Source organism: Brassica rapa, chromosome A06, assembly GCF_000309985.2.
Source record: "Brassica rapa cultivar Chiifu-401-42 chromosome A06, CAAS_Brap_v3.01, whole genome shotgun sequence".
Classification (NCBI taxonomy): Eukaryota; Viridiplantae; Streptophyta; class Magnoliopsida; order Brassicales; family Brassicaceae; genus Brassica; species Brassica rapa.
In genome coordinates this window covers 22,983,444-22,998,455 of record NC_024800.2, presented here as the reverse complement: position 1 = coordinate 22,998,455, position 15,012 = coordinate 22,983,444, and the positions used below count along the sequence as shown (strand labels likewise).

Below are 15,012 nucleotides of genomic sequence, written 5' to 3'. Positions count from 1 at the left end.
AACCGCAAACCGAGTACATGAAAAAGAAAAGCAACCAAAGACATGAAAATATAACAGCAACCGAAGACATGAAAAATGATCTACTTCTTGTTTACCTTTGTCTGAGACCTTGTCTTCGCAGCATTCGCAGGCCCACCATTGTGAGCAGTCGCAGAAGCTCGACTGCGATAAGGAGCAGAAGCCGCACTGCGAGAAGGAGCAAGACCACGAGTAGAAACTGAAGCAGGAGCTTCGGTAGAAGCCCGAGTAGGAGCAGGAGGACGACCAGAAACCGAAGCCGGAGCAGTGGCAGCAGCAGCAGCACCAGCAGCAGCAGCAGAAGGAGTCCAAAACGGATCAGTACCACGAGTCTGAGTATTAGCAGGCGCACCACCCTGAGTCTGAGATGAAAGGATCTTCTCCTCTAATTTGGTAAAGCGGTCTTCAATAATCTCGCGTACCTCGAGGCCTAAGGCAGTAAAAGAAGAGTTAAACATACTCTGGATATAGGACTTCATTTCCTCTTCAAGATCTCTATATTTCTCGGTTGATCTTTGGCAAAGTAACCTCTTCTTCCTCGACTCCGCACCAGTATCCCGAAACCTGTTCTTCCTCTTCTTAGTAGGAGACACACGGGTGCTTTCTATTTCTTCTTCAATTTCAGTTTCACTTGTCTCTACAGCCGCTTCCTCATCTGAACCATCTTCCTCAGAACTGTACTGAAATGGTTTCACTGTTTCCTTATAAGCCCAAACATGCTTACTCCAGTCATACTTGTTTCGCTGCATGTCAATGATTAGATCAACTCTTTCATCCTTCATCTCACAGGCTCGAACAAACTCGGCATCAGTAATCACGTCTTTGAAATTTCCAGATGTAGAAATGGATGGAAACACATCTCCCTACAAAAAAAACAATTTAAAACAGGTTAAAGACACACCAATTTAAGAACTATGCACATCAATAACATCAATTAAAGGTCTGGGTGCTTACGGTGGAAGCAAAATTAGACTCTATGGTAATAATATCCTCATAGGAAATCTTAGCAGATCCTTTCCAATTCCTGCACCTCATGGTAGTCACGCCTTCTCTCAGTTTCTGACCCAAAAGAGACCCAATGTCCGGAACAGCTTCCATCAACCAAATCTGAAGTGCATACGAGAATCCATCTACGACATAACTGTTTTGCGTCTTCACTTTATCCCTAGCGTTGATAATGGAACTCACCAGCATATCAAAAGAGTGAAGACCCCACGGATATTTCCTCATCTTCTCGAAGTTCATCACGAGCTTGATGTACTTGTATGGGATCCACACCTTCTCATCCTTCGCCATAAGAATACCAGCAATCACACACAAATAGACCAACCGCAGCCTATCAACACGAGACCATGTATTACACAACTTCACATGAACCTTCCTGATTTGCTGAACCGAAATATTTTTCTGTCTCCTTAGCAACTTACTCCAAAACCCTCCATCATATTCCCAGTCATCAATCTCCAAGTCGGGCTCGTCATTGTATTTCAAACCTGTGATGGCATAGAATTCTTGCATTGAAAATCTGAGAGGCCTCCTAGCATAATGGAACCACAACTCATAACGCTTTGCGGACAGAAGCTGCTTGCAAACGAAGGTGTGGATCGCTCTTGCCGAAAACTGAAGCTTGTGTACATGAATGGCCACAATCTGAGCAAATAGCGGATCCTCCGACACTTCTTTGTACTCGTCTGGACAGTACTTCGCCACCTTCGCAAGTATGGAAGTTCGACAACTGTTGTTGACCTTCTCAACTTGTGTTTCAGTTCCCTCTTTGAATAAGCATTTAGGCAACTGATCAATTGTCATACCTATAAACAATGCAAGAAACACAATCACTACAGTCAATATTTATAAACGCATGCATCATAATATAATTCACAAGATAAAACAAGAGTTACTAGAGATCGGTTGCTACAAAAACAAATTAACCAAAGCTCAAAAAAGTAGGAAATTTTGATAAGATTGAAGCCTAAATAATAATTCACAGAAAAAAGAATCGAAACTTATGACATTCAAAATCGATCTTAAACAATCTCAAGTAAGAGATACAAAGACATGCAAAAAATTCATAAACAAACCTGAGGAGAATCGATTGGTTTGCTTGAAACTATGGCTGAGAGAGTGAGAACGGAGCGGTGAGGCACGAGTTCAGTTATCGGCGAGGTACGAGCTTCAGCGGTCTTCGGCGACTTAATTGAGAACGAGTCGCGAAGTGAGACGAGGTCTCTGAGACTTCGATTAAGAAGAAGAAGAACACCGGCGGAGTATTACCGGCCAAAACGACACCGGCGACGGCGAGATCCCCTTCAAATCGTCCTTTCTCTCTATCGCCAAAGGAGGAGAGAGCAATTAGGGTTCGTCGAGTTTGGGGGAAATTTTGGTCGATTTTTTCCCTTTTGTATTTTTTTTTTTTAATAATTAAATTAATTAAAAAAATAATAATATTTTTTTAATATAATTAAATTAACAAAAACGTTTAAAAGATTAGATTAGGGGTTTAATTGGGTTTACAGAAAACATTATGGCATTAGGACAACTTATAATTCATATTATGGCAAAGGGACAATCTACTTGTCTTTTTATTCCATATTTCCAATTTTCTCAAGAAAAAAAAGTAAAAGTGTTCGCAGTAAGATAGATCTGATGTAAGCGTATTAAATGCAAAAAGTGTCCGAACCTACAAAAGATAAAAATAGGGAACTGGGGAAAGAAAAAAAAAAATTCGGGGACGAAAAGAATGGTAGAAGAGGAAAAAACCCTAAATCCGATCTACATAGTTCCTGAAGATTTACTGGAAGAGATTTTCCTTCGACTTCCATTGAAGTCCATCCTTAGGTTCAAAGCCGTCTCAAAAGAATGGAGATCAATCATGGAGTCGAGGAGCTTCGCGGAGAGGCGTATGAAAGCTGAGAAGAAGAACCCAAAAATTCTGGCTGTTGGAGACCACCGGACTGAGTCGCGATTCACATTGGACGCAGGGGAAATAGAGGTGGTCTGTTTACGCGGTGACGCCGCAAAAAGGCCGTCGCTGACTTGTGAAGGTTTGGTTTGCATCCCCGTACCAGGTTGCGTCAACATTCTGAACCCTTCGACAGGAGAATACATCAGTTTCCCTTCGGGTATGGATCCGGTCACCAGGCGCTTTGATTACATATTCTTTGCAGGTAAAACCATATATATATATATATATATATATATATATATGTGTGTATGGAGGTCTAAGTATTTTCACCTTAGATCTATATATCAGAAAAAAAAAATATATATATATATTCTCTTTTGATAGTCATTAATCTACCACTGCAGCTCCATGGTGGAATATTTTCCCTGGATATTGGGCTATGGGATTTGGTAAAGACGAAGTTAATGGCAATTATAAAGTAGTGAGGATGTTCTTTGATCCTACATTTTATTGTGAGATTCTTGATGTGAGCATTGGGGAATGGAGGATAGTAAAACCGCCTCCTTATCGGGTGGATCCAAGACGGAAGTCAGTGTGTGTCAATGGATCCATCTACTGGTTAGAAATGTTGGATGGTGATAGCATACTAGCTTTGGACCTTCATACAGAAGAGTTCAGTGATGTCCCAGTTCCGCCAGAATCCTCGGACTTAGATCAACTAGTGAACCTTCAAAACCGTCTAGCCATAGCCACACCTGATACCGTCCCTGTTTGGAGATTAGTTCTATGGACCCTAGATGCACAACAAAAGACATGGAGCATGACTTACACCATAAATTTACGCATTCGTGACCCTGAACCTTCTAGAGTGTGGTTTAGGCCTTTGGCGGTATGTAAGGAAGGAATTTTTTTCTTCTGTGATAATAAGAAGAGGTTGTTTAAGTATTATCCAAAGACAAACGAGCTCTCATGCATCTCGTCAGACATTTGTGTTATATCTGATTTCGCTGAAAATTTGGTTTCACTTCGCCCCTCTTCTCCTGCAAGCACATCGGAGTACCTATCTGGATTTCACTATGAATACGATGCGCAGGATGATGTGCAGGGTTCTCAGCTGATCGAAAAGTTTAGATGGATCAAAAAGAGAATCCCAAGTATTTTGATTACCACCACTGTAGTGTCTGCAGTTTTTTTCCGCTATTTTTCTGTTTCCTGTGGGTCTCGACATTAGTATTTACTATGGTTTTCTTTTCTATCAGCTCTTGATGAATTGACAGACCTGTTTTATATTCATATACTAGGCCAATGCAAGTACGCTGTAATGGTTTGTTTTTGTTTTTTTTTGTTATTTGCTTGGGGTTTTATGTTATTTTACCATTTCTGCACACATGGTACAGCAAAACATGTAGTTTTAAATCTTTTTTTGAGAATATAAAGGTTTTTCTGTTTTGGCTTATCTCTCAATTGTTTTCAAATTCGAGTACCAAAACAGAGAATAGCGTTTACCTTAGACACATGATCTTAAGGGAGGAGGACGAGAGATTAATGGAGACAGAACTGGTCTAGGTGGCAGACAATTACGCAGACTTGCTCAAGGCAAACAGTTGCTTGGTTTCTTCTACACTGCTAATGCAAAATAGCTACGATTCTTGGCCAAAACCGATGATTGGGACGTGCTTGTCGCAGGAACCGTCGTGCTGCTATCGAAGGAATCCGTATGCTCACGTACAAGAAGCCATCTTCTTCAATGTTTTCTGGGAAGTTGCACTCTTTTGTGTGTTTATGTATTTCTCGAGAGTTGGTGTTTCTTTGGGTCACTTTGTTGATGCTTTTATGTGAAAAGACAAATCCTTTCTTTTCTTCAAGCATATGAGTAATGTTTGTCCATATAGAACTTGTGATTAAAGTTACGTATGTATCAGTTAAAAATTTCAGGTTTGTTGGAATATATCTGAGCATTCAAGTCTTGCTCATAAACCCAATTCTCATCTCTGCAGTACACTCTCACTTGGTTTACAAGTAGGCTTAAACTTTGTTTTGGAATAATTTGCTCTGCTTTTAACAGTTCAGAATCTTAATGAGTAAGATGACGCTGCATACATAACTTAGCTCAAGGTGTATGTTTGCCAGAATCATGGTCTTTGTTCTTGGCAGTTTAAATATCTAATTCTAATCTATGCTGTATACTTCAACAAAAAATCTGTGACTCAAGGTGTATGTTTGCCAAGACACTTGAATCTTCCTCTAACTGCAAGACACTTGAATCTTCCTCTAACTGCAAGCCCTCTGTTTGCTTCCAGGTCTCCACTTCCCTCTCAACACTCGTGCCTCCAGCCACTTCAGCAGTCTTCATTAAATTCTTTGTTGTATTATATAATTATAAAATTAACTAACTATATATGTATAATATAATTATAAAATTAACTAACTATATATGTATAATATAATTATAAAATTATTATACAATTATAAAATTAACTAACTATATATGTATAATATAATTATAAAATTATTTTGATATAACTTTATATCATTATTAGCATCTAAAAATGATATGAAAATAAAAAATTTAAAAATTGAAAAAGTTCATCATCTCCTTCTTTACTCGATGAAACTCAATAAACACATAATAATAAAACTCAACATAAACACAACATCAGTAGAACTTCTCCCATACTTAAACAACAATGTCCTCAGGTGTTATACAGTCTAAAGATTGGTGAAAAATAAATTATAAATATGAAGTTTAACAAGGTAAGACGGTATACCTGCTCGATGGATGTGAGTGTCGATCGACATAGTTAAGTGACGATCGATCGATACTCTTGATGCTCTGTCGAGCAACACTAATCAAGTGTCGCACGATGCTCATGTGAAATGGTGTCGACCGACAATGATCAGATGTCGGTCGATGCTGGTATATCAACTCGTTTCTTCGGATCTTTTTTTATTAACCCGCAATAAAGAAAAACAAATATCAGTATAAAATGAAAATAAAATAAAATTAAAAAAAAATTAAAGCTTACTCATATCTAACTTATATCGAAATGGGTTCTGAACACAATATCCCCACCAACGTTGTTGAAACCATCAACACAAACAACCCATCCCTCCTCACGATAAACATGTCTAATATCACTAAACTCAATGCAAGCAACTACCTCATGTGGGCCCTCCAAATCCATGCCTTACTGGATGGATATGACCTTGCCGGCTATGTTGATGGTTCCAAGCCAGTTCCTCCAGCCACCATCACAACTGATTATCAGATCTCCACAAACCCATCATACACCTTGTGGAAGCGCCAAGACAAGCTGATCTACAGTGTTCTTATTGGTGTGATCTTCCCCTCCTTGCAGCCGCTGGTCTCCCGTGCATCCACCGCCTTTGAAGCTTGGACCACACTTGCATCTACCTATGCAAAACCAAGTCGTGGCCATATCAAACAACTCAAGACGCAACTCAAGGACTGGAAAAAGGAGTCCAAAACAATTGATGTATACCTTCAAGGTATCACAACCCGTCTTGATCAACTTGCTATCCTAGGAAAAGCCGTTGATCACGAAGATCAGATTGATCTCATCCTCGAAGGTCTCTCCGAAGATTACAAACCAGTCGTGGATCAAGTTGAAGGCAAGGATGCACCTCCATCAATCACATTAACTTGTATTAGTTTTTAGTGAAATGTGAGAACCAAATAACATAATATATTTTTCTAAATGATATTTTAAAAACATATAGAAATATCAGTGTTGAGGACATCATTAGTTTTTCATATGTATCACTACCACGATTAAATAACTCTCACTTATATATATTTGTATTGTGTTACAAGCTTTCTATATCATATTTCCTTCAAGTTTTATTTACTTTTAATCAAGATAGAAATCATATAATATATGGTAAAAGAGAGACATGGTAATAAAGTTTTCTATATTTTACAACCAACACAAGAATGACTGGTACGTATGATATTATCCTTTTGAATAAATATGTTTCGGATGTCCGGATTCGGTTTCGAATATTTAAAATAAAATAAATATAAAATGAAATTTTAAAACTAACAAGTTAATAATCAATTTGGTATTTAAAGTTATTTTTGTAAACAAAAACTTGAAAATTATTGAAATTTAATAAAATTATTTTTATTAATTTTATATAAAGTATATATAATATACATATATAAATATAATTATATTTTTATTTTTTAAATTATATAATAATTCTCCGGACCTAAAATTTTACTATCCGAATCTGTCGGATCCACAAAATCACTATTCAAATCTGGACCCTCACCCCCCGAATATCCGTTTTTCAGAGCAGATTGGAATGGATCCTAGATCGGATAATGGATACCAGATATTAAGTCTCAAGCATAAAATCAATTGATTTCTTAACGAACAATTCAAAATTGGATTACTGTATTGCCTAAATCTATTTCTACTAAGGAACACGAATTATTTTCCTGTGTTTTTTTTTCTATGCGTGTATCATAATTACAATTTTGACTCATTTTTAACGATATGTAATCAATTATTAGTATTAATTTTCTGTCCATAATTAATTCTTTTCCTGCCAAATCAGAGAATTGTCAAGGACTAAAGTTAATAGAGAAATACCCTACGATAACAATAAAAAAATTTATGTCACAAATATATACTTTAAGGATCAAAATGACAAAAATGTTTCACTAAAGAAGTAAATATACACTTATATTCCTAGAGTTAACTAATCTAAAACATTATGGTTTAGATTTAAGGGGTGGAGATTTGAGATTGAGATTTAAAATTTTATAAAATAAAAAATAAATATAAAAAGTTTGAAAATTTGAAAATAAAAATTTAAAAAATAGTTTCAAAAAGTATTTTCAAATTACAAAAAGAAAATTTGAAAAAGAAAATAAAATAAAAAATTTCAAAAAAAAAGAAAAAAGAAAATTTATAAAAGGTTTAAATTTGAAAACATATAATCTAAAACTATAAAAAAATAGATTTTTATATATCGAAGATATTAGGGTCATTTTACCTATTAAATTAAATATTTTGGTCATTTTTCTTCTTATGGTCTATTTTTTTGATTAAAACTTGAAAATAGACGATTTAGGAGAATTGCCCTTGTTGAATTGCCTAAGTCAATTTCTGCTAAGGACAAGAATTCTTTTTTTGGTATGTTTTTTCTATGCGCTGGCACGAATTACATGCATGTGTTATAATTTAAAACAAATGACTCATTTTTAACGATGTGTAATCAATTATTGAGTATTAATTTTATGTACATAATTAACTTTGCGGACTTTGTGAAAGCAATAAAAGCACATCAAATAGTTTTCAAGGACTAAAGTTAACTTTGTTTTGTTCCCTTACATTTTGAAGATAACTTTGTTTTGTTTCAGGACATTAATATATTTGACGAAACCTATAAATATTACGTAATTAAGACCGTTTTGAACAAAACCAGGGCAATAAAATAAATAATAACCCTTATAAAAGCAAAGTGGGTTTGATGATATTGTCTTACAATCTATAGGGTTTAAGCTTGCTGATTTTGCAAGAAAAAAAAATTCTCAATACAAAGCCACAAAACTTGTCCTCACACAAGAGAGATGGTGATGAAACGCGAAGAGTTGGAGGCGGCGGAGCGTCGTAGCCGCTTCGATCGTGGTATTTACAACGTAGATTACGAGTTACAAAAGTACTTTCGCTTTAGTTCTAAGCATGGTTGTATGATCATGGATATTAATGGATCATTTTCTTCATCTACTTCAACCGTAGGCAATGCTCAGATTTACACAAGAGATTTCATTTCAACCATTGGAAGTCGTAACACAAGAGATGTTACTCCAAATTTAGGAGAAAACAGTCCCATCACCACTGCTTCTAAAGATTGGGGGACTGATCTGTCTCTCTAAATGTAATCTTCTTTTTTCAAAATAATAAGAATAAATATTGCCTATGTATTTTTATTTTAAATAATGTGCTTTGTTGTAACATTATTCTATAATAAAAATTTACTATTTCAATATATGGAAGCTATGTATACACATCATATCATATACATAAAGCACACACACATATATATATACTGAATCAAACGAATTTACTAAGCTCTATAAACTACAATAATGTATATGCATATGTACGTGTGTATGTATATGTGAATTTGATACAATATGAGAAGAGTTTGTAAACTAGCTGGGGTTGATCTTGGCAAGATGAAACTCGGAAACATTTAAGTGAAACTTTATAAGATTTACTCATATCTCAGCCATGACTGCATCAGATTTTTGAATGATTTCTTCTGCCTTTGGCCTAGAATTATATCAAGGACTGTGTAGTCATGTGATCATGAAAACTGCGGTTATTCATGACCTTCATTTTCATTCCCATGTTTACAAGACTGTAAGTAGAAATAATGGATATAGTTGGACTTGGAGTGGTGTTTTTTAAAAAGAGGGCATAGGTGTGAGCTCATGAAATCATTGTCGGGATACGGTGGTATATATGTCTAGTTGTGTAAACACATGTCTTTAATTTCACGCTCAAAACCCCAGGCTTTGGGGGAGGCGGGTGTTACATAATGACTAATGAGACATTTGAATTCATGGACCTACCAACTGACATTCGAAGCTATCAAAGACGATGGACTTTAAGCACATGACTCAAGTACGTAAAATAACAGCTTAGCTAGAGATCATTTTCTTGTAAGAAACGTCTTCATTTCATAACGTATGTTTGTGTAAATAAATATGATTTGATGTAGTCTTTGCATGAAAATCATTCAATGTAGTCTAGTGAACATTTTGTGAGTTGTTATAAATCAGACCTTCTAACAAAATTATGATTGTTTTTTTTTGTTGAAGGGTTTTTAACCTACTAATAAAATTACTAAAACATATATAACTGATTATTAGTTACATTTTAATATCCGAGAACAAATAATTTTCTTAACGAACAACTCATTTATTTTTACTTTCTTAACCAGCAAATCATTTTTTCTTAATGAACAATTCAATTGATTTCTTAACGAACAATCACATTTTGGATTACTGAATTGCCTAAATCAATTCTTCTAACAAGATTTTTTTTTTCCGGTGCTTTTTCTATGCGCTGGCATAAATTACATGCATGTGTCATAATTAAAAAGTTTGACTCATTTTTAACGATGTGTAATCAATTATTGAGAATTCCTTTTGTTCCCGAAAGTAAAATTTTTTAAAGTGTTCATGATTATTAAGAATTCAATAAATGTTTATAATTTAATTTTTTTTTTATTTTATTATACTCTTTGCAATAACTTTTCACCAATGAAATTTAATCAATTCAAATATTTTCATTTAATGTTTCTTAAAAGTATAAAAAATACCTTAAACATATAGAAAATATATCTTTGTGGAACAAGTAAAAAATCTAAAACATCTTACTTTTGGGAACGGAGGGAGTATTAATTTTCTGTACATAATTGAATTTACTAACTTTGTGAAAGCAATTAAAGCATATCAAATAGTTTTCAAGGACTATAAGTTAATATTGTGCCTTATTTGTGCCCTTACATTTTGAAAATAACTTTGTCTAGTTTCAGGACATTAATATACATATTCGAAAAAACCTAGAAATTTTATACCATAAATACACGTAATTAAGACCGTTTTGAACAAAAAGCTTAATTCGGTATATAAATAAATAAGACATGGTTTATCTGTCATCAAATGTGCAACTGAAAAATCAGGGCAACAAAATATATAATAGCCCTTATAAAAGCAAAGTGGGTTGGAGTTATATCGTCTCACAATCTATAGGGTTTTAAGCCTGCTGATTTTGCAACAAACAAAAAAAAATCACAATGCAAAGCCACAAAACTTGTGCTCAGACAAGAGAGATGGTGATGAAACGCGAAGGAATGAAGCGGTACCGTGATATGCTCATTTTCCGAAAGAACATTCGTTGAGGTCGTTATAGTTCCGAGCATGGTTGTTTGAACATGGATTTTGGAGAATGGTTGTTTGACATGGATTTTGGAGCATCTTCTTCAGCCGTTCGTCGGGGGAGTGCGCAGTTTACACAAGAGATCTCATTTCAACCGTTGGAAGTCGTGACACAAGAGATCTTAATCCAAAGTTAGAGAAAGCAGTTCCATCACAAATGATTATAAAGATTGGGGGACTGATCTCTCTCTCTAGATGTAATCCTGTTTTTACCAAAATAATAAAGAATAAAAAACTGCCTATGTATTTTTATTTTAAAATATGTGCTTCGTTGTAACATTGCTTTTATAATAAAAATGCTATTTCAAAGTACTTGAGTTATGTACACATCATATCATATACATAAAGGCATATATATATATATACAAATATATTATACTGAATCAAATGAATAATTGAATATTACTAAGCTCTATAATAATGTATATGAACGTACTTGTATATAAATGTGAATTTTATATAAAAATAAGAAGGGTTTGTAAACTAGCTGGAGTTGATGTTGGCAAAAATAAAATAAAAAAGGTGAATTTTTGAATGTTTAGTAATATTATAAGATTTACTTATATCTCAGCCATGACTGCATTAGATTTTTGAATGTTTTCTTCGGTGTTTTGCCCATAATTATATCACAGACTGTCTTTCTGTCCGAGTGTTATAGGTTGCAGCATGAGAGGCTAGGCGCTTGAGGAACCGTGGAGTCCTTGCATTAACCAATCCGAGAACACAACCCAGGAGATGAAGTCTAATGTGTCGTAGCCTAATCTCCGAATTACCAGATCCCATATTTGCTTGCTCTCATCGCATCTTAGAAGTAGATGGTCTCTGCTTTCTTCAGCTGAGTCACATAGGCAACACGCTGAGGATGTGGATATGCATCATCTGCGCGATATTTGGTTGGCATCCTGTTCTTATGGTTAACAAAGCATATATGTCTGTCCAAAATGCAAGCAATATCGTCATCAACTAGTGTAAAATGCAATCAATATCATCAAGATGACCACGCAACTCATATTTTTCTTTTTAATTTTTTAAAACTTTGGTATATTATTTAGGCCTTTTTGACTTTCAGTTACTGCTGTTATTTAGATTAGTATAGCTGATTGATTTTTTACTGTGAAAACAAGTGAATGCAATAAATGTTTTAATAGATAATATATATTAACTTGTATTAGTTTTGGATGATTAGTTTTTAGTGAAATGTGAGAACCAAATAATATAATATATTTTCTAAATGATATTTTAAAAACATATAGAAATATCAGTGTTGAGGACATCATTAGTTTTTTCATATGTATCACTACCACCATTAAATAACTCTCACTTATATATATTTGCATTGTGTTACAAGCTTTCTATATCATATATTTCCTTTAAGTTTTATTTACTTTTAATCAACATAGAATTCATATAGTATATGGTAAAAGAGAGACATGATAATAAAGTTTTCTATATTTTACGACCAACACAAGAATGACTGGTATGATTATCCTTTTGAATAAATATGTTTCAGATGTCGGATTCGGTTTCGAATATTTAAAATAAAATAAATATAAAATTAAATTTTAAAACTAACAAGTTAATAATCAATTTGGTATTTAAATTTATTTTTGTAACAAAAACTTAAAAATTATTGAAATTTAATAAAATTATTTTTTTCATTAATTTTATATAAAATATAATATACATATACATATACATATATAAATATAAATATATTTTAATTTTTTCAATCATATGATAATTCAGACCTAAAATTTCAGTATCCGAATTTGTTGGATCCATAAAATCACTATCAAATCTGGACCCCAAACCTCCGAATATCCGTTTTTCGGAGCGGATTGGAATGGATCCCGGATCAGATAATGGATACCAGATATTGAGTGTCAAGCTTAAAATCAATTGCTTTCTTAAGGAACAATTCAAAATTAGATTACTGTATTGCCTAAATCTATTTCTACTAAGGAACACGAATTCTTTTCCTGTATTTTTTTTCCTATGCGTGTATCATAATTACAGTTTTGACTCAATTTTAACGATATGTAATTAATTATTGAGTATTAATTTTCTGTCCATAATTAATTCTTTTCCTGCCACATCAGAGTTCGAGGACTAAAGTTAATATCGGGCCTTATTTGTTCCCTTACAGTTTGAAAGTAACTTTGTCTAGTTTCACGACATTAATATATTTAACAAACCTAGACATATTATACCATAAATACACGTTTAATTAAGACCGTTTTGAACAAAAAAGCTTAATTCGGCTAGACAAATAAATAAGACATGGTCTTTCTGTCATCAATGTGCAACTGAATAATTAGGGAAACAAAGTAATTAATAACCCTTATAAAAGCAAAGTGTGTTTGATGATATTGTCTCACACAATCTGCTGATTTTGCAAGAAAAAAAATTCTCAATACAAGGGCACAAAACTTGTACTCACACAAGAGAGATGGTGATGAAACGCGAAGAGTTGGAGGCCGCGGAGCGTCGTAGCCGCTACGATCGTGGTATTTACAACGTAGATTACGAGTTACAAAAGTACTTTCGCTTTAGTTCTGAGCATGGTTGTTTGATCATGGATATTAATGGATCATTTTCTTCATCTACTTCAACTGTAGGCAATGCTCAGATTTACACAAGAGATTTCATTTCAACCATTGGAAGTCGTAACACAAAAGATGTTACTCCAAATTTAGGAGAAAACAGTCCCATCACCAATGCTTCTAAAGATTGGGGGACTGATCTGTCTCTCTAAATGTAATCCTCTTTTTTCAAAATAATAAGAATAAATATTGTCTATGTATTTTTATTTTAAATAATGTGCTTTGTTGTAACATTATTTTATAATAATAAATTTGCTATTTCAAATTATTTAAGTTATGTACACATCATATCATATACATAAAGCATTTATATATTGAACCAAATGAATATATTACTAAGCTCTATAAAAATGTATATGCATGTACGTGAAAACTGCAGTTACTGTTCCAGATTTTCAATCATGAAGGCACCTGTTTCTTTCTTTCTCTCCCAATGTTATAGGTTGTAGCATGAGAGGCTAGGCGCTAGAGGAACCGTGGAGTCCTGCACGCTGCTCAGGAGAAGAGTTGTAGCCTAGTCTCCGAAGCACCAGATCCCATATTTGCTTGCTCACTTCGCATCTCAGAAGTAGATGGTCTCTGCTTTCTTCTTCTTCAGCTGAGTCACATAGGTAACACGCCGAGGATGTGGATATGCATCATCGATCTCTGCAGACGATATTTTGTTGGCTTCCTGTCCAAAATGCATGCAATTTCATCCTATATAAAAGAATGTAAATATTAATTACTATATACGTTAAAAACAGATTTCATATCATTATTGTATCTAGTGAAAGATGTTTGTGATATAGATTGACCCCAAGAAAAATGTTGTGGTTGTTTTAAAATCTCTTGATTCTAATGTTTTATATGTTTGAGCACAAAAATTAATCATTGTTTTGTTTGGAAATATATATAATAGTATAATATTTTCTTTCATAATTATTTTAACTAGTTCTAGTTTTCTAAAAACATATAGAAATATAAGGGTTTCTTATGTATATATTTGCATTGTGTTATGAGCTTTCTATATCATATTTCCTTCAAGTTTTATTTACAAGAATGACTTGTATACTAGTAAAAAAAAACGGTCATAGCCACGGTGCATTTTTGTAGCTATGGGACACATTTCGTAGCTATATGAGTTCTTGCTACTAAAATAAAATAGTAGCTATATGATCATAGCAGATAAAAATCGTAGCAAAAGTCGAAGCAAAAAGCTACGCTTTTGAGACGATGAATTCGTAGCAAATAAGCCATGTTTTGCCACAAAATATTACTTATCTGTTTTTGCTACGAAATAAATTATAGCTAAAACCGTGGCTTTCTAAAAAAATATATTTAAAAAAAAAATCAAATTCGAAGAAAAAATAATAATAATTTTTGTAAATGTAAAAATATTAAACGAGAATTGATATACAAATAAAATCGATTTACATTTACAAATTAAAGTGGTTTAAGAAACTAAACCAAAAAGCTAAAACCAAATTAAACCTAATGTCCGTCCAATCCTCTTCGTTTCTCTT

The 15,012-nt window shown here is 33.7% G+C and overlaps 3 protein-coding genes across 5 annotated transcripts in view; 2 read left to right on the top strand and 1 right to left on the bottom strand.

Moving 5' to 3' along the window:
* LOC103874503 overlaps positions 1-15,012 on the top strand; it is a 524,448-nt gene that overhangs the window by 43,010 nt on the left and 466,426 nt on the right. The gene's annotated exons all lie outside the window — the stretch shown is intronic.
* LOC103873337 lies at positions 24-2,441 on the bottom strand. Of its 2 annotated transcripts, XM_033273755.1 has the most exons (3): positions 2,100-2,441; positions 973-1,829; positions 24-881 (listed from the first exon to the last, which is right to left on the bottom strand). In XM_033273755.1, exons 2-3 carry the CDS (start codon positions 1,825-1,827, stop codon positions 81-83), a joined length of 1,656 nt encoding a protein of 551 aa, XP_033129646.1. In that variant the 5' UTR covers positions 1,828-1,829; positions 2,100-2,441; the 3' UTR covers positions 24-80. The 2 variants fall into 2 exon arrangements, with proteins under 2 accessions (XP_033129646.1, XP_033129645.1); XM_033273754.1 differs by lacking the exon at positions 2,100-2,441 and having other exon boundaries at positions 973-2,085.
* LOC103874500 (F-box/LRR-repeat protein At2g43260) lies at positions 2,629-4,379 on the top strand. Of its 2 annotated transcripts, none has more exons than XM_009152926.3 (2): positions 2,629-3,140; positions 3,328-4,379. In XM_009152926.3, the coding sequence occupies exons 1-2, from the start codon at positions 2,759-2,761 to the stop codon at positions 4,152-4,154; spliced, it is 1,209 nt and encodes a 402-aa protein (XP_009151174.1). In that variant the 5' UTR covers positions 2,629-2,758; the 3' UTR covers positions 4,155-4,379. The 2 variants fall into 2 exon arrangements, with proteins under 2 accessions (XP_009151174.1, XP_009151173.1); XM_009152925.3 differs by having other exon boundaries at positions 2,635-3,185.

What these genes read in the sequence shown, in the direction of transcription:
- LOC103873337 (XM_033273755.1), bottom strand. Translation starts at nt 1,827, where the DNA reads ATGACAATTGATCAGTTGCCTAAATGCTTATTCAAAGAGGGAACTGAA. An exon ending in AGTCTAATTTTGCTTCCACC is followed by an intron (nt 882 to 972) that starts GTAAGCACCCAG and finishes TTTTTTTTGTAG; the next exon opens with GGAGATGTGTTTCCATCCAT.
- LOC103874500 (XM_009152925.3), top strand. Translation starts at nt 2,759, where the DNA reads ATGGTAGAAGAGGAAAAAACCCTAAATCCGATCTACATAGTTCCTGAA. An exon ending in TGATTACATATTCTTTGCAG is followed by an intron (nt 3,186 to 3,327) that starts GTAAAACCATAT and finishes CTACCACTGCAG; the next exon opens with CTCCATGGTGGAATATTTTC.